The sequence below is a fragment of the Dermacentor albipictus genome, chromosome 10, assembly GCF_038994185.2.
Source record: "Dermacentor albipictus isolate Rhodes 1998 colony chromosome 10, USDA_Dalb.pri_finalv2, whole genome shotgun sequence".
Lineage (NCBI taxonomy): Eukaryota > Metazoa > Arthropoda > Arachnida > Ixodida > Ixodidae > Dermacentor > Dermacentor albipictus.
This window is the reverse complement of record NC_091830.1, coordinates 58,274,505-58,297,410: the sequence shown is the minus strand read 5'-3', so window position 1 is coordinate 58,297,410 and position 22,906 is coordinate 58,274,505. Positions and strand designations below refer to the sequence as shown.

The 22,906-nt window shown below is 45.0% G+C and overlaps 1 protein-coding gene and 1 long non-coding RNA gene across 4 annotated transcripts in view; both read left to right on the top strand.

Annotated features, from left to right (window-relative positions):
• Positions 1-8,518, top strand: part of LOC139050529 (uncharacterized) — a 28,354-nt gene extending 19,836 nt beyond the window's left edge. Inside the window, exon 3 of the long non-coding RNA XR_011508936.1 lies at positions 8,433-8,518. This is a non-coding gene — a long non-coding RNA (uncharacterized lncRNA). The remainder of the gene's footprint in view (positions 1-8,432) is intronic.
• A 13,288-nt stretch (positions 8,519-21,806) lies between these two features.
• LOC135896010 (venom metalloproteinase antarease-like TpachMP_B) overlaps positions 21,807-22,906 on the top strand; it is a 59,721-nt gene continuing 58,621 nt past the window's right edge. For all 3 annotated transcript variants that reach the window (XM_070527549.1, XM_070527551.1, XM_070527550.1), the window contains exon 1: positions 21,807-21,906. In XM_070527549.1, coding sequence (XP_070383650.1) covers positions 21,867-21,906 — 40 coding nt within the window. In that variant the 5' untranslated portion in view covers positions 21,807-21,866. The remainder of the gene's footprint in view (positions 21,907-22,906) is intronic.

Below are 22,906 nucleotides of genomic sequence, written 5' to 3'. Positions count from 1 at the left end.
AAAACTGCTACCGTTCGCTTTTCCCAGAAGCGAGGGTTATACTGCGCTCCACTTCTCAGATTGCATGGTACAACGCTGCCGGTCTAAGAAGACTGCAAATTTTTAGGCGCAACTTTTGACAGAAAACAGAACATCCTGGTTCACATTGACGCAACTGAAATTAAAGGAAATGAGACACGAAATATCCTCAATGTTTTGTCGCACAAGCCCTGGGGATCTGACTGAACATGTGTATTACGTATATACCGGTTCCTTGTACGTAGCATCTCCGACTACGGTAGTGAAGTTCATGGTGCAGCTAGGCAGTGCTACATTAAGCGGCTTGATCCAGTTCAAATCTTGGCCTACCAGTGGCGAGCGGTGCCTACAGAACACCACCTGTTCAAAGTTTACACGTTGACTGCAATGAGCCCTCCTTACAACACTACCGAGTATTACTTACATTTTCTTACGTACTGAGCATTCTATCATCCCACAAAATATGCGTTACAGCATCCTAACACAGTGCAAATCACGGCTACACTACACAAACAAACCAAACATGATACGGCCACTTATCTTATGACACGAAGAATACTGTCAGACTTAGGAACCGAATCCACAACCTCCGTGGGCTCGGTTCCCACCTGCGGCAAGTTGTTTTTTCATCCACTTTGATTTCCATTAATTTATCGTTTCTTCATTTCACTTATTAAGCACATCTAATTTCCCCTATGTTGTCCTTGGTGTCAGTGTTTGTTGGCTTCTTATGATATGCCTAATAAAAATTGGGCCCCTCGGTCAACCCCTCTCCTCTCGTTTACTCTAAATCAAGAATGATGTCGTCATCAACATTCCCCGCAGCGGCGAACAAGTCCTCCTAGCAATCGACATCAAAGGGAATTTCGACAACGTCAGCCACCAAGGAGTCCAAGAAGGGCTCGCCAACACCAACTACGGCGAGCGAACGTGCAAGTATGTTCAAAGCTTCCAGAGCTACCACACGGTGGAGGTGGAAATGCGGGAGGTCCAGACTCCAGTGTACCACCCTTCCAACAAGGGCGAACCACAAGGTGCTGTCATCTCATCCGCGCTCCTAAACGTCACCATGACCACCCTCGTAAGCAAACTACTTAACGTAAAAGTTCGTCGGCACGCAATCTACGCAGACGATATAACACTGTGGACCACAACAGGGTCCCCGTTGAAAAAGGACGGATGCAAACGGCAGCTCAACTCATTCATGAATACGTCAGCCAACGGAGACAACAATGGTTCCCCGAGAAATCTGAGCTCGTACGAGTCTGGCGAGGCCGGGTTAAACACAGTCCCCACAGAGCCAACAATAATACTTGAGGTACACCTCGACGGGGGCCTCCCACCAGAGAAGCCTTAGCTCATGGTGCTGGGCAGGTGGCTGCAATCAAAACAGCGGGCCACACACACCCTTACACTACTCAAAACGGGTGTCAAGTCGATATGAAGCGTGATCTCCCGCGTGACATCCAAGAACAGAGGCATGAAGGAAGGGGGCAGCCTCCGACTGTTGAGAAGCCTTGTGGTGAGCACAACCACGTACAGTCTGCCGTACTACCATCTCACACAGTCCAATACGAAGCAGGCCTAGAGGATGGCTTTCAATATCATTTTCCACCTGTCGATGAGTAGATCGATTGAAAATTATTGGCTATAGGGTTTTAGAACCATCTCAACGAGCACACATAAGGCATTTATGTCTCCCAATAACAGACACTTGCACGGACTCACACTAACCAACTGGTCCTACAAACCTTGGGCTTCGAAGCTATAACACGAACTCAAGAAACCTGCTCGATACCTCCGCACGTGCAGGACAGGTATCACATTGCCCCGGTACCACACAGCTTGGACAGTAACCTACACTCCGGCATGAGGAGAGCAGGAGCCCAGTAAATGGAGAAAACAATCAGGTTCTATACTACGGCCCATTTTACGTACGTCGCCAAGTTGGAGACGAAGAACAAAAGCGCAGTGGCAGTTGTATACGACCACTGAGGTCACGTTACCTGCGCTGCCTCGACGTGGTCCTTCACGATCACGAAAACCAAAGAGCTGGCCATCACTTTATCAATCCGCGAAGGCCAACACGAAGACAAACCACTGACGATCCTCACGGATTCCCAGCAAGGTTGCCGGAATTTCCTACAGGGAACAATTAGAAGACGCGCAGCCCAAGTCCTAACCTAAATGCTCCCAAGGAAGACACCGAGGACATCATCACCCAAACTATCATCTAAATACCGGGCCACACTGTCATCACGGGTAACCTGCAGGCCGACCGAGTAGCTCGACGATTCGTGCATAGGCGATTCATCACGCCGGCTGCCGAAGATCCGGACCTTGTTGACATCGAGCATTCAGCCATCATGAACTACCACAAAGGGAGCTGCTTGCGACTTCCACCATCCCATCGAAATCTAAAGACAGAAGATGCCGCTGCCTGGCGTTGCCTCTAGACAGGCTCTTACACAACTCTACACATATTACGTCGCATACACCCCACATCCTACAGGGACGAATGCTCCTGTTGCGGGGCCACACCAACCCTATACCGCATTATGTGGGGTACAAGCTACAAAACATAGAACACCACGACACGAACACTATGAGGGAGCAATGGGCAGCACTGCTGTCCAACTCGACCCTCGGCGACCAGCTCAGGCTGATCAAAAGAGCTGAGAAGATGGCAAGAGCCAGCGGAGCCCTGGACTAGAGGCTCCGACCTTTAGCGATTATTCAGATTATTCTTTTAATAAATGTTATCTATTTACCGCGTATAGCAGGCACTTCGGCGTTGGCAGTGGGTCTTGCTGTTTCGCTCAGCCTTTGTTCGAATGGCGTTGTGCACGAAAAGAATGAAATTTGCGTGCTTATGAACTTAGTGTACAAGAAACGCGTCTGGAGTAAACGCAAATATTGTCTACTAAAGGCATAACTAACCGAGTGCTTGCTAACCAGCCCTGTTTTTTATCTCGTACTGGAAAGGGAATAATGCTGCAGGCAACAAATTTACACGTCTACTTGGTTATCTTTATCGGGCGACCACGTTTCCCCGCCTAACAAATGTTATCGCACACTGCAGGACGCGCCTGCACGTGTGGGAAGTTTCTGGAATGTTATCGATGGCCCCAAACGTTGACTGCGACTGAACCTTGTGTAATCCGATAGCACGTGTGCGACGGGAATAATGTAGAACTTTGTGGAAGGCACGTGTGTCCTAGCGATTATTCTGGAACATTCGACGAGTGATGTATAAAAGCGGACGCGCTTCACCCGCTGATGAGATTTTGACGATCGCCGACTGCGTTCGCCGCTGTCGCCATTTTATAACTGTATTTTGTTTCTGTGGGCACAGGTTCCCCCAATAAAAGTTAGTTTCATCTTCCACAGTATTGGTACTGTGTTCTTTATACGTCACTGCCACGTGACGATATATTTGGTGTTGGATGCAAGCTGTACAGGATTCTACTTTTCTACAATGCAGGAGAGCCTCTGAGCTGTATAAGGAGTTTTAGTACTTCCCTGTGAGTCACTTCATGTAAAAGCATCGCCAAGAACAGGTCATTTGGATTTGGCGCGATACACGATACTCTGCTCTTTTGTATAAATGTACCATAAATATATTGCCTGTTTGCAAATGCGTCCTAGGTGTAATGTGTAATGAAACTCATGCGTTCCTTGCCTTACTGGAAGCGCTGTAAAATAATTACTGAGCCTTTGACTATTTCCTACATTAAGGCACAATGTAAAGTTCGCAGTTGGTTTTCCTCGTGTCCTCGTTGAAATAAACGAGACATCTTGTTTAACGTGGCGGGAAATATGAAGGAGGATATCTTTATTAATATGCAGTCCGAAATCTATAGGTTAATTTCTCTGCTTACAATAAAAGAATGCAAGCGCTCCGGAGTGTTACTAGATGCAGTATCAGCTGCTAAAAATTTAATCCGCTGCCATAATTTAACTGCAAATGCTACCGAGAATGGACTTGGCGAGTAGGCATAAACAGCGTGAATTAAAATGCGAAGTGAAATTCATGCGCGCAAATATTGCTTATATAAAATGTTTACAGAGTACTCGAAAGTGTTATGTGGTCATTTGAAGTTATATTTCTAAATCTCCCGAATGAATTTTAGGTTGCACCAAGTTTAAATTTTCGAAAAGTATGGAACTCCGTTAGCGTAATGTGGGACGAATATTTAACGTTTCTCGCCTAATTAGAAATGTTGTAAATATTTGGTGAAGGATTTTTATTTCATGTTTTCTTTTTTCCCTCTATGCTAGGTTTATAGTAATTTTATCTATCTATCTACGACGTATAGCAGGCACGTCGACGTTGGAAGTGGGTCTTGGTTTTTCGCTCTACGTCTATGCGCATGGCGCTGTGCACGTGCAGAGTGAAATTTGCGCGCTTATGAACTTGGTGTGCGAGAAACGCGTCTGGAGTAAACAGAAATATTGTCCGTAGTTAATCCATATATCCGAAGTAAACGATGCACCTTGTTGAGAGTAACAAAAGTACGGGACTGTTCATGTGTTGTTTTCATGGGCTGTGTTTAGTGGCTGTTAAGTATTGAATAATTACAGCCGTGGCAGTAAATGACGTATGCAAGAGACCCGGGTTTCCGTATGGTTAAGAATGAACCAAAGGTAGCGCACTGCCATAGTAAAATTCATAACGACATCGAAATCAATCGTAGCGACGCTGGAGAAACTGCCTGGTAAATCTGCATGCCAATTTAAATGCTTGTGGATCAAGTACAGCCTTTGTATTGAACCGCTTAAGGAAGTGTCTACAAGCGTTATATGTGAGAAAGATTCTAGACGGGCAAGTATTCGGTGGGAAATGCTGTTAAGGATGTGGTTAATTTTAACTGACCAAAATTTCTAATGCAAATGCTGAAAAGCTCAACCTCTCTAAAGGTATCGCTTTTATTCTGCGAGGTCTAACAATTCTGCTGTGCTGTTCTTTGTTGGTAAAATAACAGTTGAGTTACGTTTATTCATGGACAGAGATACGTAGCGCTTCTCGTGTCGGCTGAAACTAAAGAGACTTTCGCTAAACATCTCCAGAAGAAACATCACATAAACATCGTAACATCACATACTTCTTTGCATAAATATTATTGTAAAGGGCTGGTTCTCAGAATATATAGGCTTGGCAAAGGATAAGTTGATTTAGAACTGGCACATCACTAGTGTGCTGAAAATTAGCACCACGGTTAGCGCTTTTGAGAAGCGGAACGCCATTTCATGCTTCTTGTGTGCACAATCTTTTGGGGCGTCAGATAAAATGCTGTTTTCATTTGTGCGAACCTGCATTTCCGTATCACTTGGGACTGATCATTTGACTTTTATAACACCTTTATATACCTTGATCATCTGGTTACACATCACTGCCGCCAAGAACATGTTAAAAAGCTAATCCGTGGCTCTTTTTGAAATAAAGGCCTGAATTTTTACAAATGGTAATAAACAAAATCACCCACCATCATTTATCCTGCTCTCTGTACCAAACAATAGCGCACTCACCAGTTACAACCTAAAATATACCATGTGGATCTTACGAACTGTGGGAGTCTATATAAGCGAACCTTTGTCTGCTGCTTGTTTTGATGGATGATAATTAGTGATGATACTGACGGTGCAAATTTAATTTCTTCAGCGTTGATAGGAATACAATTGTGGTGAGTTGACCTTAAACGTTGACTTGCGTGCACCACTGCCATTTGTCTGCGTAGCTCCCGTGCAAAGCATTGCGAAAAGTGCAGCGCTTAACTTTGTGCCGATTAGTACGAACTTGCAACAGCCAAGAGGGGAATTCGAATTGTAGAGAGCAGCTAAGGAGCGGCAGATAATGGGTAGAACGGACGCAGTCACCAACCCAGTTAATTTCCACTGTTGGCCTGCAGCTCGCACACATGGAGGTATGGCGGGAGCGGAAAAATGCGACGTAAGAATGCAAGGCAATGCTACTACTAAACACGAAGGCGGTTACGAACTAATTAGATAAATTTAATATCAAGGTACGCTATGGTACGATTGTGTTATTTATGAAAAATAAAAACCATGTAAGTTTGTCAAGCAAAACAACCGGCACAGGGCGCGCATAACCCACATGCATTAAAGTACCATACAATCTACAGGCTACAATACCGAAGCGGCCGCACGTCGAAGCAATACTTCTGTTCCCGCCGCGGTAGCTTTGCGGCGGTAGCGTTGCTCGAGATGGCGGGTTCGGTACCGATCGTGGCATTTCGAGGGGGTCGAAAATATTTGTGAATCCGCCACTACAGTGTGCATTGTAATCCGATTATGGTCGCATCACGTACAGCCCCACAATGATAATGAAGTTTAAGACGTCTGCCACGATGTGATGTGCAGTGTGAGGCAATGAGAATCCTAACCTTAACAGAGGTTATGACTACTGGCACGCAGCAATGTCTGAAGCAAACAAGTCTCGCTAGGTGCTCTGTGTACATGAAAATCGCAGCTCTAAATTTGATATTGTGGCCATGCCTAGTGAGCTTCAGAGGACATTGTACCAACGTGATGAAAAAGTCCGAAAGAGCTTCTAGTTTCGCCTTTCTTCTCTTCCCTGCTCCTGCCTTGTATATAGATTGTTTGAAGCGCCACGCCACGCGGGGTGCAAGATAGCAATAGCATGAACATCATCATCAGCAGCAGCACTGTAAATGTGGAAGGAAGAGACCAAGGAATCTTCGTTTTAAAAATTGCTACGCACAAATTTTACAGTGAACGACTTATAGAGCAAAGTGATGCGAAACTGTGAAACGCAACACGGCCAAAAATTAAGAAACCTGGCAGACTCGTGGGAATTACGGAAAGGCACTTGATGGTATTAGTGTGTCACCGAAAATATAATTCATTGGCTCTAACTGGCGCCATTTCTGTTAAACTATCCTCAATTACGCCCATATGTGTTTTAATGTAGTTAGAACAATAAGGTTGGTCTTGCCTATGTTAATGTTCTTTTTTTCGTATTTGTCAGCATATTTCCAATATGGCTAATTTGGGTGCACCTTGGCGTAATAAAGCTGAATCGTGTCTATATTATAGAAAACGTTTCGGGAGGACTTCATCCAATTTGATTTTGCCCACAAGTAATGATATAGCTGCGGAAAGAATCTTCGTAACTGATGATGCGCATTTGAGAGGCAAATCTGCTATGTTGTCAGGGTTCACAATTCATGGTTGTTGGGCGTATGGTAGCAAAATGTGGAACGGCAGGTGTGCAAGAAAACCACCAATACCCTATAAGAATAACCGTATTGCACCGCTGAGTTGTCAGAGAAATGATCAGTCTGCAGTTTTGAACGACACGAGTCAAGTAAAAAGAAACATTATTTCCTGGCCTAAATTTACTCGTGTCAGGCGCGCGTAAATTTAGGAAAACAGGAAAAACGCTGAACTTCAGTCTTCAGCAGTGCAATACGTTGAAAACGAAGAAGCCGCAGTGCGGATGCAAAGAAAGAAGATTGCCGCAACGCACATTTTCTTCGAGCGCGCATACAGCCTTCCGACGTGCAAATATAACAATATTTTTTTCAAGATTAACCTCTTTATTTTTAGTACAATAGACACAGTACTGGTATAAAACTCGCAGCCTTTTGTACCTAAAGTTCATCGTGCTACATCATCATGCTATGTCATCGTGCCAAGAATATTTCTTTCATTGAAGGCTGGAGTAAACAGACATCTCTCGCGATCATCAATCAAGAACATTAGCAAACAATACTTACAAATATCTCTATGCTCACACTATTAATGTCTAGAAGAACACTGATTATGCATGAACAGTAAATCCAGACAAGGCATACTCCTTTTTCGAAGGTTACAAAGGAGAGCTGAAAAGCAAGTGACATATGTTTAAAGCCAACAGTAAAGTAGAAGGAATTATCTGGCTTATGCAGCAGCCCTGTCAAAGCCGTAAGAAAAGTCGGCAGCGTTTTTGGTGGTCGCACAGGCCTCGCTTTCAGTTTTTTACTGGGCGTTGCCTTTTGCCGCGATACACCTTAGTCGATGCCAGATAACAGAGAATAAATAGTGCCTCAGAGAATGTAAGTGCTTTATATGCACGCGGAAATCTGGTTCGTACGCTACTATTCTCGAGCCCTAATTTGTCGTTATCTGTATGGTAGTATTGCTGTTCTATTTCTTTGAGTTATTGCATAGGCGAACCTAATTTTCATGCATTAAGGGAGCATAGTGCTAGGAAGTTCTTCATATAAGGAGCATTATTATTATTATAGAGAATTACAACACGTTACAATACATCTCCAAGTACTGTCGTTCTTAGCGCGAGAAATATTGATGCATTTGTCTTCACCACAAAAGTTTTGTCGCAAGTTCTCGGCTGAGGCTGCCTAACAATACAGATGCTTTCTTTTTTATAGATGGATGGCCCCGTGGATCTAATTGGGAAATGTTGCAGAGGGGAGTGTACCATGAATGCGACGTGCGACAATTCATCGAAACTTACAACACACAAAATCAAGGTCGTTCAGAGAGCGGCAGTACCGGATTCCATCAGTCTGCAGTAACACATAGTAAATAAAATCTAACTCGTACAGAAAACTTGTCTTCGCGACCATATGCATTCAAAATGTCTGGCGTAACCTTCATTTCAATAAGGTGGTAATCACGCACATTGTTATGGGCTGTACGGGATACTTGTGAGTATCCGAGATGGCGAGCGTTCTGGAGGAAGCACTGTAAGAATTCAATCGATGGCAACAAGCTAAGCTCGAAGAGGTGTTTCGGGACTTCACGAAAAGGAAGGCACTGCATCACGGTGCAGTTGACGCAGTGAAAGAACAGAGCCTCTAGAAAAAAAAATTTTAGACACCACAGAGCCATCGATAATGAATGGACAGACCTCTTGGAGACAAGAAGGACTGAGGGTCAGGCCTGTAGGATGGTATCTAAGGTGATAGTGAGCACGTGCCTGCGTCTACTGGCAATTGCTATTGCGTTTGGTTCAGTCAGCAGCAATGAGACAGTAGTCGACTCCACCGAAATACAAATCAATTTAAAAAAAAAGAAAACGAATCGACGGGAATGAAATAAATCCCACGGCCAAAGTTCCACTCGAGGATGGTTTTGCTTGGACGAAAAGCGAGAAGGAGGGCACAATAATAAAAATGATACTACATTGACAATAATTGAAACGGTGGACTGAGTTTTCCCGATGAGCCTACGTCACCCGAAAAGCCTGCAGCTTTCGCGATAGAGGTGACGAGGACCCCTGTGGGCATCAACTGCCAACGTTTATGCAAGGCCGCATCTTTCTCAAACCTGCCATGCCGCGCGCACATTCAAGTGTCAAGATAGTAGTAAAGAGAATGACAATCCAAATTAGCAGAGTTCATATGCTCGCACATGGCACCGTTCAGTGTTCTGATTTCGTGCAAGAGGTGATTAAACCAGCCAGAGGACGACGAATGCCTATGCAGTGTGCGCCGTCAAGAGAACAAGTCAATAATCACCGACTGAGTCTTTTGCCTCTGGCATCTGAACCAGCCTCTCCATCGCAAAATTCCCGGACACATCACTGGTGAGAGGCCAAGCCGGAGACAAAGGCACGACTCTAGCCAGCCAATGGACGACATAGTGTACAAAGCCACAGGATAACGTGATCGTAGAGAAGAACTTTTTCACAACTGGCTCACCATGCAAATGAAGGTTCGCAAGAGACAAGCAACCAAGGTGGACATTTTCGTTAGGAGAATATGGAGAAGAAAGTCATCAATGCGACCGATATGCAGAGGAGTGGGAGTTGGCAGGAGAACCAATTGCGGAACACTTTGAGAATAACTTCTCAAGTCTCAAGCGTAGTCGGTTCTTTAAATGCGGTGCTGCATGAAACGCATCGTCCCTAGATCCTATCGTAGCCTAGTCTAAAAACCTGGTGATGGGAAAGTGTCGTATTGGAAGCGGCTCGTGGAAAGCACGAAGACGAAGTGGAAGAAACAACGAGTTGGTGACTAGTGGGCTGAATAAAGTGTAGCGGTTAAGTCGCCGTCACATCTCCATTATAATGGAGACCTAACGTAAAAGGGATGGAACTTAGGGAACGTAAAATGGACAGAGTGCTCACGGTCCTAAGTTTGGTTAGGTGGTTGGATTGCTATTTTGACAGGGCGTCTTTTGAAACAATTTGCAAAGATTGTGTGCCCTTTGTAGACGATCACAAGGAAGAAGGGGGGACAGGCACAATTCAATCTTTCCAAATGCAATGAACCAACTTGCCCAACAACGCATTCTGCTAAACTTTTGAAACAATGTCACGTATTCAGTCGAATCAAGGCAGGAAATTGCGGCAGCGCGTTTTCGAAAACAATTTTACAAATTTATTAGAATCAAGGTAGAACAGCACGTTTCAGATGTAAATTGAGTCCTTTTGGTGTTGTATTGAAAGTGTAATAGCCTTTCAAGTTTCCCTAATCCGGGAATTTGCTATAGCATACCATTTGTGTAATACCATTTGTGTAATATTCTAGCTGGTTGCTATCGCATTTGTTGCTTCACCCTTATAAGAAAACCGCGATTTCTTGTAGATGCACATGAGTTACCACGAACCAGTCATGTCAAGATACGTTCGTGCGCCGTTGACTGCTTTCAGTACCATACCATCAAAACTCCTAATGGTCATGACAGCTTTCACTCTTACCCGCCATGGTTTCTTAGTGGCTGTGGTGTTGTGATGCTAAGCACGAGGTCGCGGAATTGAATCCCGGCCACGGCGGCCGCATTCCGATGGGGGCGAAATGCGAAAACACCCATGTACTTAGATTTAGACGTTAAAGAACCGCAGTAGTTCCAAATTTCGGAGTCCCCCACTACCGCGCGCTTCATAATCATCAACTGGTTTGGGCACGTGAAACCCCACAATTTAATTTTTTAGCTTTAACTCTTTCGGTGCAGCTAGAAAATGGTCGTTGTATAGGTTACGGGAGAAAATTATTTACCACTACAAAAAAATTACCGACGATTACGTTACTTCCTAATGCGAAATTTGAGCGCAGCAAATAAGCTGTTTCACCTTTTCGATAGATTGAGGCAAAGAAATCGAGCAACACATGTATGCGCTATCACAGAATTTTTTTTTTATTTTTCACACGTATTCCTTTAACAAAGACTCCACTAACAGTTCTTGACAGTCATGAAGGAAGCTTTATGGTCGGAGAAATAGACTGATATATGTTCGACTTGGTACACCAATGCTTGATTCTCAAAGACGAGATCTATACAAGTGCCTCGCAGCAGCAGCAGACGGAGGACTTCCATCGGTCGTCTCGCTCATGGCTCAGAAAGAACTGGCAGATAATTTCGCAGTGACGAACGGCAGCGGCAATTTCGGCTCGGGTGGTGCACATATACAGATCCGCCGCCACCGATCTGGCTCTCTGATTGCCACCGCACAGGGCGAACGGCAGCGGCAATTTCGGCTCGGGCGGTGCACACATACAGATCCGCCGCCACCGATCTGGCTCTCTGATTGCCACCGCACAGGGGTTGCATTGGAGGAGGAGCGAAGAAAGGAATTAAGTTCGAGCCGGCGCTTTGACAACCGGAGACTCGCAGGAAGAGGGGGGAGGGGGGCGGCGTGTACACCCAGCGGCAAACGATGGGGGCAAAAGCGCGCGCAGCAAGCGGACAACACGATAAAGGGAGGAGGGAAGAGATAGCAGCGACTGACTGATGCCGCTGACGCCGATAGTGAGTCAACCCCAGCTGCGGAGTTGGTTTCAGGGACAACGCCGCCGATGCCGACACAAACAATATGATACCCTCGCTTCCGCAGCGCTAAGAACCAGGTCTAGCCGTGGGAAGGTGGTCACGTATTCGTCGACGTGCCGGGGCCTACGTGAAATAACCGGCGCGTCGGCAACTGAAGAGCACCCTATCCGCCACACAAGAACAGGGGGGGGGGACCCTTTCCTCCTCTTTCTGCATTTCGGTGACGGTGTTCTATGCAGTCACGTTATCTTGACTCTCTAGCGGCGTCAGCGGCATCCAGCGGTATCAGTCGGTCGCTGCTAGCGCTGGGGGGATGAAAGGGGGGCGGAGCTGGTTACGAGGCCGACGACAACGCCGACGACGACGCGAAACCCAGGAACGGACGCCAAAGAGCTGCGCTCTAAAACATTCGAGCACACATTGCAGCATAGCATATTCTGCATAATGCAATGCTATTTCCAAAAACATACGTTGCTAAAAAATTGTTAGGTAGAACATCAAAATTCTAGAAAGCCCCATTTGTGAGGCCAGTTGATAAAAACAATAAAAAATATGATATCTACAAAGAACATTACTATCAAAAGAAATTCAGAATATGCATTCCAAAGATAAATAACCCAGGAATAGTGTCGGGAAAAATAAATGCTCAGTACACCGCCGATATTCGGATACAAGAAAGAAACTAAGGCCAGCTCATCGCTCAAGCCATGCGGTCAAGCAGTCCCTCGATTTTAATAGGCATAAGTGCACTCCGCACTGTTCCCATAAAACGTATAGTTTTTGTCAAACCTGAGGTCCGCATCACACATTCTGCAGTACTGCCTTTTCGGCATCTTCTGAGCATAGTCCGGTAAGAAATCCAAGAGAGGTACTCCACCAGTTCGTCGGGAGTAATGCACCTCATCCAGCACCGATAGCTCTCAGCGTAGATGGGCAACTGCAAGATTATATATTCAAGCAAATCTGTTTGTATTTTAGCAGATTGTCTTTATCACCCCTGCGAAGAAGAGTAGAAAGAAATCCCATGGTGTGGTAAACTGTCCTGCGCTGAACCGTAGCGCTGGGCCGAGATGGGCTAAAGGCGGACTTCTTGGCTTGACCGGAAGTTTGCTTACTGCTGATGGTAGCACATTCTTAGCGAGCGAAGTATGTACCTTGAACATAACGAGTAGAGCTCTCGGGTCGTGCAAAAAGATCGGCAGATAAGCGCGCACAACGAAGGAGACCATTCAGGGTCCTAATGGAAACTCACCGGTAAAAGCTGAGAATACTCCATGCTCACTCAAAACATCGTCGCCGTGAGAGCTTGAATTTGCTTTGCTGTCATCTTAGAAATCATAACTAGAGTTCTCATCATTAAATTGAAGTGCCGGTGCAACATAGTTGCGAGCACGACGCTTTCCTCGCGACGCAGCCACGCGGGACGACGCCATGGCAGTGACAAGACAGGCAGCTCCCTTCGCCCCGATATCACAAGAGAAGCGAAGCCCAAACACTCGTAAACTGGTTAAGAATGCCAGGTGCACATGTTAGACATGCGGCAGACCTTTGGAAATAAGATTTGACGGATTAAAACGGCTTGGACGCCAAACCAAGGTTCACTAGTGAACAGCTGGCGTATATTTAGGTTAATTATCATCGCTCAGCAGTGTCGGACGTCGAAACCGACGATATAATTTCATTCTTAGCTTCCTGGGAGTTATTTGATTGCATAATTTTGATGCTAGTGCGGCGTGATCCCGAGCGGCATTTTTTTTCTCGAGCGTGGCAGAAGGGGAAAACCATGCGTCGTTTCGCTGCAACATGGCGCATTACTTCGCAAAAAGGTCCGTCATAAATGAAAGCATTACCGGAGTGCGAAAATTTAAACTGATTCTGAAAGCGCAGTGCCTGTACTCGCTACTGAATTGCCTCAGGTAGCTAAGAAACTCCACCAACATATCGAAATTGGCGGTCTAAAGCATCGATCAGCGGGGATCGATTGGAACAGGCGTGGTAACGAAAGAGGCAATTCATTTGCATCTTTCTCCTCAAGGTGTGAAACTTGACTGAAATGAACTTCAATAAAGTAGCTTTCGTGGCATTTTATCAGTGGTCTCTCCTACCTTTTCTTTACTTTCACCGGCATTATTTCTCCACTATGTATTGTGTGGCAGTATGTGTGTTTGGTTCTAGGCGTTGTTTTCACGAGGGATTTGTCTTGGACGCATCACAACGAACAATCGTGTAGCCACTGAAAGGAAAAGCTCGGATACCTGCAACCTACCCTATGTTCGGCTCCTCACAATGAAAGGCTCTTCACGTATGAACACTAGAGTGTCCCTTACTCGAGTATTACTCAGTCATATGAAATACACAAAAAGATCTGTTTTGGATAAAACTGAGTTTGTCTAGAATGCCGCACGCACAATATATGACCGATTGACACGAATCTCTCACATAAGTAGTGCTCATCATTCTAATAGTCAGCGTGCCACTCTTTCATCGTAACAACGTCGTATGTTACTAGCCACTTCCTATGTTATTAAGTCAACACGATTTTATTTCAACAGCAGCTACATCACATCTGCTAACCTACATTAAATGGACAGCATCGTGAGTTATGTGTCCTTTCCATCATTGCACTGAGACATGTATATACAGGTTTTTGTCTGGTCTTTACAACTCAGGAATACCATATGTTATCATGTTCGATGTTTATTGCGCACTTAGTTAGCTTTATTTTTTGTAAACTTCTAATTTTGCCCTGCATCTTGTTTAGTTTATTAGGATGAAAACCACGGCTCATAGACCAAAAATTTGACCGTCCATGAAATTCAGGGCAGGCAAATTCAATGGCACGAAAATTGGAGGTCGAACTCTCGACTATTGCTGAGAGTTGAACCCACAATATTTGGTGCTAATTATGACAGATGTATTTAGGGGACAGTTACTAAAGATATATTTAATTAAGGCACTAGAAGCCACAGCCCTTGGCCGGGGTCAAACCTTTGCCCTTTCATACGAGTCGAAGCCTTGACCTTGGTTGGTACTTAGGGCGTAGTTAATCAAGGTGACACGATTCCACATGGTGCTACCATCAAAGGCTGTGGGTTGAATTGCCTTAATAAGGTCTGTCTTAAGCAAGATTGAGTTAATCAGGGTACTCAAGCCAACAACTTTCGAGCTGCACCCTCGAACATTGGTGTTAAGTAGGGCGAAGGTAATTATCGTAAGTTAATGAAAATTGAGCCTATTAAGGCGCTAAAACCCAGAGCCTCTGGTTCGAGTGAAACCCTTGACCTATGATGGCAGTCTGGTGTTACCTTGTTGTTAACATTTGCTGTTAGGGGGAAAGTAATTACCGTACTGATAATTGAGTTAGAGTTAATTAAGACACTCGAACCCACGGCACTTGATGGGAGAAAACAAGTAATAAGAAGCAACAGGAGCTTGACGTGGGCGAGTTGGTGTAACATAGTCGAAGAAAAAACAGCGCTACAAAGATGTGGACTAAAAGAAAAAGATGCATGACGGACGGGCGCCTGTCGGTCGTACATGGTCTTTTATTCGGCGTTTTTGTAGCGCTGTTTTTCTTCAAATAGGAAGTTACAACGCATTCGACTGAGAATGTCAAAAAATTTAATAGATATGTCTTGAGAAGCAGGCTTTTGCATTCACCCTCTTTAGTGTATGCTAAAACAACTGCGAATGTTTAGCTATTTTTGTTGTATATTCTTACTTGCCAACTTGGTATTATGTATTACCCACTTTTGAGACAGCCCCTTGGGGCTGCAGAATGTTGGAATTTTTTATTAAAAGGAGTAACTGCGTATAGCAAACAAAAACTAGCGTCCAAACGTTCTTCTGTCAGTCATCATCATCATCATCAGCCTAGTTACGCCCACTGCAGGGCAAAGGCCTCTCCCATACTTCTCCAACTACCCCGGTCATGTACTAATTGTGGCCATGTTGTCCCTGCAAACATCTTAATGTCATCCGCCCACCCAACTTTCTGCCGCCCCCTGCTACGCTTCCCTTCCCTTGGAATCCAGTCCGTAACCCTTAATGACCATCGGTTATCTCCCCTCCTCATTACATGTCCGGCCCATGTCCATTTCTTTTTCTTTATTTCAACTAAGATGTCATTTACCCGCGTTTGTTGCCTCACCCAGTCAGCTCTTTTCTTATCCCTTAACGTTACACCGATCATTCTTCTTTCCATAGCTCGTTGCGTCGTCCTCAATTTCAGCAGAACCCTTTTCGGAAGCCTCCAAGTTTCTGCCCCATATGTGAGTACTGGTAACACACAGCTGTTATACACTGTCCTTTTGAGGGATAGTGGCAACCTGCTGTTCATGATTTGAGAATGCCTGCCAAACGCACCCCAGCCCATTCTTATTCTTCTGGTTATATCAGTCTCATGATCCGGATCCGTGGTCACCACCTGCCCTAAGTAGATGTATTCCCTTACCACTTCCAGTGCCTCGCTACCTATCGTAAACTGCTGTTCTCTTCCGAAACTGTTAAACATTAGTTTAGTTTTCTGCAGATTAATTTTCAGACCCACCCTTCTGCTTTGCCTCTCCAGGTCAGTGAGCATGCATTGCAATTGGTCTCCTGAGTTACTAAGCAAGGCAATATCTTCGGCGAATTGCAAGTTGCTAAGGTATTCTCCATCAACTTTTATCCCCCATTCTTCCCACTCCAGGTCTCTGAATACCTCCTGTAAACATGCGGTGAATAGCATTGGAGAGATCGTATCTCCCTGTCTGACGCCTTTCTTTATTGGGATTTTGTTGCTTTCTTTGTGGAGGACTACGGTGGCTGTCAAGCCGCTATAGATATCTTCCAGTATTTTTACATATGGCTCATCTACACCCTGATTCCGTAATGCCTCCATGACTGCTGAGGTTTCGACAGAATCAAACGCTTTCTCGTAATCAATGAAAGGTATATATAAGGGTTGGTTATATTCTACACATTTTTCTATCACCTGATTGATAGTGTGAATATGGTCTATTGTTGAGTAGCCTTTACGGAATCCTGCCTGGTCCTTTGGTTGACAGAAGTCTAAGGTGTTCCTGATTCTATTTGCGATTACCTTAGTAAATACTTTGTAGGCAACGGACAGTAAGCTGATCGGTCTATAATTTTTCAAGTCTTTGGCGTCCCCTTTCTTAAGGATTAGGATTATGTTAGCGTTCTTCCAAGATTCCGGTACGCTCGAGGTTATGAGGCATTGCGTATACAGAGTGGCCAGTTTCTCTAGAACAATCTGACCACCATCCTTCAACAAATCTGCTGTTACCTGATCCTCCCCAGCTGCCTTCCCCCTTTGCATAGCTCCTAAGGCTTTCTTTACTTCTTCTGGCGTTACCTGCGGGATTTTGAATTCCTCTAGGCTATTTTCTCTTCCACGATCGTAGTGGGCGCCACTGGTATTGAACTATCTCATCCATATTAGTAACGATATTGCCGGCTTTGTCTCTCAACGCACACATCTGATTCTTGCCTATTCCTAGTTTCTTCTTCACTGTTTTTAGGCTTGCTCCGTTCCTGAGAGCCTGTTCAATTTTATCCATATTATAGTTTCTGATGTCCGCTGTCTTACGCTTGTTGATTAACTTAGAAAGTCCTGCCAGTTCTATTCTAGCTGTAGGGTTAGCGGCTTTCATACATTGGCGTTTCTTGATCAGATCTTTTGTCTCCTGCGATAGCTTACTGGTTTCCTGTCTAACGGCGTTACCACCGACTTCTATTACGCACTCCTTAATGATGCCCATGAGATTGTCGTTCATTGCTTCAACACTAAGGTCCTCTTCCTGAGTTAAAGCCGAATACCTGTTCTGTAGCTTGATGCGGAATTCCTCTAGTTTCCCTCTTACCGCTAACTCATTGACTGGCTTCTTGTGTACCAGTTTCTTCCATTGCCTCCTCAAGTCTAGGCTAATTCGAGTTCTGACCATGCTATGGTCAGTGCAGCGTATCTTGCCGAGCGCGTCTACATCTTGTATGATGCCAGGGTTCGCGCAGAGTATGAAGTCGATTTCATTTCTAGTCTCACCATTCGGGCTCCTCCACGTCCACTTTCGACTAACCCGCTTGCGGAAAAAGGTTCTCATTATCCGCATATTATTCTGTTCTGCAAACTCTACTAATAACTCTTCTCTGCTATTCCTAGAGCCTATGCCTTATTCCTCCACTGACTTGTCTCCAGCCTGCTTCTTGCCTACCCTGGCATTGAATTGCCCATCAGTATAGTGTATTTTGTTTTGACTTTACCCATCGCCAATTCCACGTCTTCATAAAAGCTTTCGACTTCCTGGTCGTCGTGACTGCATGTAGGGGCATAGACTTGTACCACCTTCAATTTGTACCTCTTATTAAGTTTCACAACAAGACCTGCCCCCCTCTCGTTAATGCTATAGAATTCCTGTATGTTGCCAGCTATTTCCATATTAATCAGGAATCCGACTCCTAGTTCTCGTCTCTCAGTTAAGCCCCTGTAGCACAGTGCGTGCCCGCTTTTTAGCACTGTATATGCTTCTTTTGTCCTCCTAACCTCACTGAGCCCTATTATATCCCATTTACTACCCTCTAATTCCTCCAATAACACTGCTAGACTCGCCTCACTAGATAACGTTCTAACGTTAAACGTTGCCAGGTTCAGATTCCAATGGCGGCCTGTCCGGAGCCAGGTATTCTTAGCACCCTCTGCAGCGTCACAGATCTGACCGCCGCCGTGGTCAGTTGCTTCGCGGTTGCTGGGGACTGAGGGCCGGGGTTTGATTGTTGTATTCATATGGGAGGTTGTGGCCAAGTACTGCACCAGGGTGGCCAATCCTGCTCTGGTGAGAGAGTGCGTTACCGGTTCTGGTCGCCGGGATCAGGCCGCACTCCAGGCCTGTTTGTGCAATTTTCTCAACACACGGTTTTTTTGTATTTTCTGGCGGAGAATAGCGCGGCACCGGGATTTGAACCACGGTACTCTTGCACGGGAGACAGATACTCTACCGTCCCCGCAGTAGTTAGATTAAAAAAATAAATAATGGGGTTTTACGTGACAAAACCACTTTCTGATTATACGGCACGCCGTAGTGGGGGACTCCGGAAATTTCGACCACCTGGGGTTCTTTAACGTGCACCTAATTCTAAGTACACGGGTGTTTTCGCATTTCGCCCCCATCGAAATGCGGCCGCCGTGGCCGGGATCCGATCCCACGCCCTCGTGCTCAGCAGTCTAACACCATAGCCACTGAGCAACCACGGCGGGTCCCGCAGGAGTTGTACGCCTCATTTAACCTTCAGTGCTGCCCTATTTGATCAGTGAAGGTTGACCAATCTGAGGTCGGTTATACCGCACGGATGGCACTCGACTAGAGAACCTGGTATTTATGACTTGCACATGTGTCGTCATACCTAATTGAGGATGTATATATTTTTAAGAGGGTTCCCGTACAGTCAAAAAATAAAGGAAAAGACATTACAAAGAAAGAAAAAAAATAGAAAAAAAGGGGAAAAAAGGAACATGACAGGTGATTTGAACTCATGACCCTTGGATGTTGCCCGGAAAGAAAGCTCAGTCGGTTGGTTCGTCAGGCCCCAGGTTACTTTCAAGCGCCATAGCTCCTCTCCGAGCCTCATACTTACGTGGAAAGGGACTGATGTTGTCCGCGACAGTCGATTTTGGAAGGCATAATTTCTTGGGAAAAAAGGGGGGGTAAGATGAGGGGGGGAATTATGCGCTCATTGAGAGGGCATCGTCAGCACGAGACTACCACCAGGCACCTTACTGAGATGTTGTTTCAACACAGAAATACCTTTCAAATGATAGGTAGTTTGTAACTATAGTTTTGCATTTAAGGCTGGTGTTATATGCTTTGAGAATTCACCTACTCTAGCATACAGTGTTCAATGTGGGAAATTCCAATTTGTTCATTTTGCTAAAGGAAACTTGGTTACAACCAGAAGCAGTGTATTCTTTTGTATTTTCCTTCTGGCGTTCATCGAAACTCCTTATTTTTCCGTCTTTATCACTGTTGTTGGAAAGCGACTTATTCGTTGCAGCGACCTTCAGTGGCGTTGTAGATGAATAATGCAGATAACGTCACACATTTTGCCTGTACGTGCATGTGACATTTCGCGATGAGGTTTGCTCGCCTATTAAAGTTCCTCTGCGCTTTTAAATTTTATATGAGCATCTGCAGCCATAAGGTTAATTAGCAAGGTTGTATGGATGTGTGTCTTTTCTAGGTCCATAGTTGACTCACGAACTAGCCTAAAATACAGCTCGTCTGGTGCTTTCTACGTTGTTCTCATGCTGGCACTGCTTCTTTGTGGCAATATGCTATGTTTGCATGTGTTTGCATGTGTTTGCATGTTGAACCGCCTAAAAAGCAATTGCAACTGACTCGCTTATTTGTTACTAAGCATTTTCATGGAAACAGAAGTGGACATTCTTATTTTAAGTAAAATTTTCATATAAATGTGCCACAGGTTTGCGACTTTAGCACAGCCTCTGTATTGCTTACGTGCAATGTTGCCCGTGATGGCGACAGGTTTAGATGATTGTCCGTTGAGAGGGGCGCATGACGTTTATTTCAGAGCGCGGTGAGCGTTTGAAATGCAATGAGATGTGCTCCCGTGTTGTACCAAATATATTCTTGAAGTCTCGTTAAAACTATCTTGCGCTGCGTCTCTTAGCTTTGGAAATACATCTGTAGGCAGTAAGTGCCGTTCAATTGTAAATTATTGGACACATATTGATATCAAAGCGTCAAATGATCCAGTTAGCAAAAATACCAGCGTCTCTCGCCTGTAGCAGCGAAACGGCACCTAAACTCGCATTGCCATTGGCTGAGACACCACGTCACGCCCTGCACCTCCACTTAGCAGTGCGGGTGAAAGGGCACAACTGCCGGCGCGATAGCTTGCCAGGTGTGGCGTGAGGGCACAGGGACGCCGCGATGCAGCGTCGACCTCGCTCTCGCTCTTCCTCTCGGCATGAGCGCTCCGCCATGTAGTATAGCCAACGTCTCCCCAAAATCAGGCCTGTGCATCCTCTTTTATGACGTCATTCTACTTGAACCGAAAACTTTCCCTGTCAAGTCCAGCATGACAAACTGGGTGACGTCCTGATTACCACGGCTTACCCGGGAGCATCCCATTAACTTCTATGGCAGTCGGACAAGGTCGAATGGCCTCAAGGATTGAAGTGCAGAGGCCTGGTGCTACCGAGGAAGCGTTAGCAGAGTGGCCCAAAAGAAACACTTGCTGTTGTGCTAGCGCACCAGCCATTGTCACCACTGGCTGCTGCTGCATACCAGCTCGGGCTGTACGCACGTCTATAATTTATTATTCATAGCACAAAACTCAATGAACCGGCGAGCGCCGATCACTTGTTCTATAATGCTTTCGCATTTACAACTCCTAATAAGCTGTGATGTCCTCAAATTTTAACTTTTTTGCTTTAAATCCATCTACAGTTCTCTCTGCTTTTTTACTGAATTAATTGTGGCAAAAAACGGCATATTCAGTTGTTTAAGTGCAGTCATCTTTAAAACCGTAATAAGCAATACACATTTCATGTTGAACCTAAAAAAAGACATTCTTTTTTATCGTGAGCCCTTCCATTTACTAGAAAAATAAAAAAAAACGCTGTGGCATCGATAACTATGAAATCTTCGGATAAATCACATTTAAATGTATTGTACGGATGAGCCATCTCCACGTGCCCCAATGTACTTGTACATTTATATGCTTTAGTAGACATGCGTTGTTCATTCAGGATGACGTGGCACATAAAATAAGTAATATACAAGCATATAAGTTTATGCCAGAGAGACAATTTTCAAGACCAATTATCCTTGTTAGATCCGGCAACACTGATGCCTTCAGGTAGCATGTGTGTGTTCATTGATCGATTGCCTTCACCCAGAAAGATCACTTTCTCGTTCCGCCGGCGGCAGGAAGCATGTTCCCCATCCGCCGCTAAGGTCTGTGAGTGGTGGCGCTGGCTAACGCTGCCAGAGTTCTACTAGGGAATATATATACCCAAGAAAGTGTTGGGGAACGGCGCCGCGGTAGCTCAATTGGTAGAGCATCGCATGCGAAATGCGAAGGTTGCGGGATCGTTCAACACCTGGGGCAAGTTGTTTTTTCATTCACTTTCATGTCCATTTTTACCGTTTCTTTATTTCATTTATTAAGCACAAGTTTTTTCCCCTTTGTTGTCCTTGGTGTCAGTGTTTGTTGGCTTCATATGATATCACTAATAAATATCGGGCCCTTCGGTTTACTCCCTTTCTTGTCGTTTATTACATAACGAAGGTCTCGAATCCGGCAACATTCATGCTTTAAGGTAGTATCTGTGGGTTTATTGACCGATTTCCTTCCCCCAAAAAATATCAGGCTCTCGCGACCCTTGCGGCAGAAAGCATGTTCCACATCCGCCGCCAAGGTCCTTGAGCGGTGGCGGTGGCTAACACTTCCAGGGTTCTACTAGGAAACATAAGTACCTAAGAAAGTTAATGGGGAAAGGTGCCGCAGTAGCTCAATCGGTAGAGCATCGCACGCGAAATGCGAAGGCTGCGGGATCGTTCCCCACCTTCGGCAAGTTGCTTCTCATACCCTTTCATTTCCTTTATATGTACAATATGAAAGTCGATATTTTATGTTATAATGTTATTTACAGTTTTTTATAGAAAATATTTCACTTTATATAAATTACGCGTTTGCATACGTTAACACGTATCTTTGATCATGGCTTGCTAATATTTTCTCTTCCTATCAATAGCATGTAAAAGCGAGTGATTCGTTGCACAAACCTCCAGTAGGGCTGTAGCTAATGCCACGTTTTACGATTCGATGCATTTGACATTTCGCGATGAGTCGTGAGCTCATACTAGACGATCGCTGCACTTTTAACATTCAGGGCGAACATCTGCGATTGACAAAGTAATTGGCAAGCTTCTCCGGACGTGCGATATTTCCCTCGTCGTTCCGATGCTGGCCGTTCCTCTTTTTCGCGCTGTCTCGTTAGCATATGGGTAACCTAAAAGGCATCTCCAAATGCTTAGTTTAGCTGGAGCATAAAATTTGATTGCAAATCAAGTCGACGTTATTGTGTTCAGTAAAGCTCCCTTTC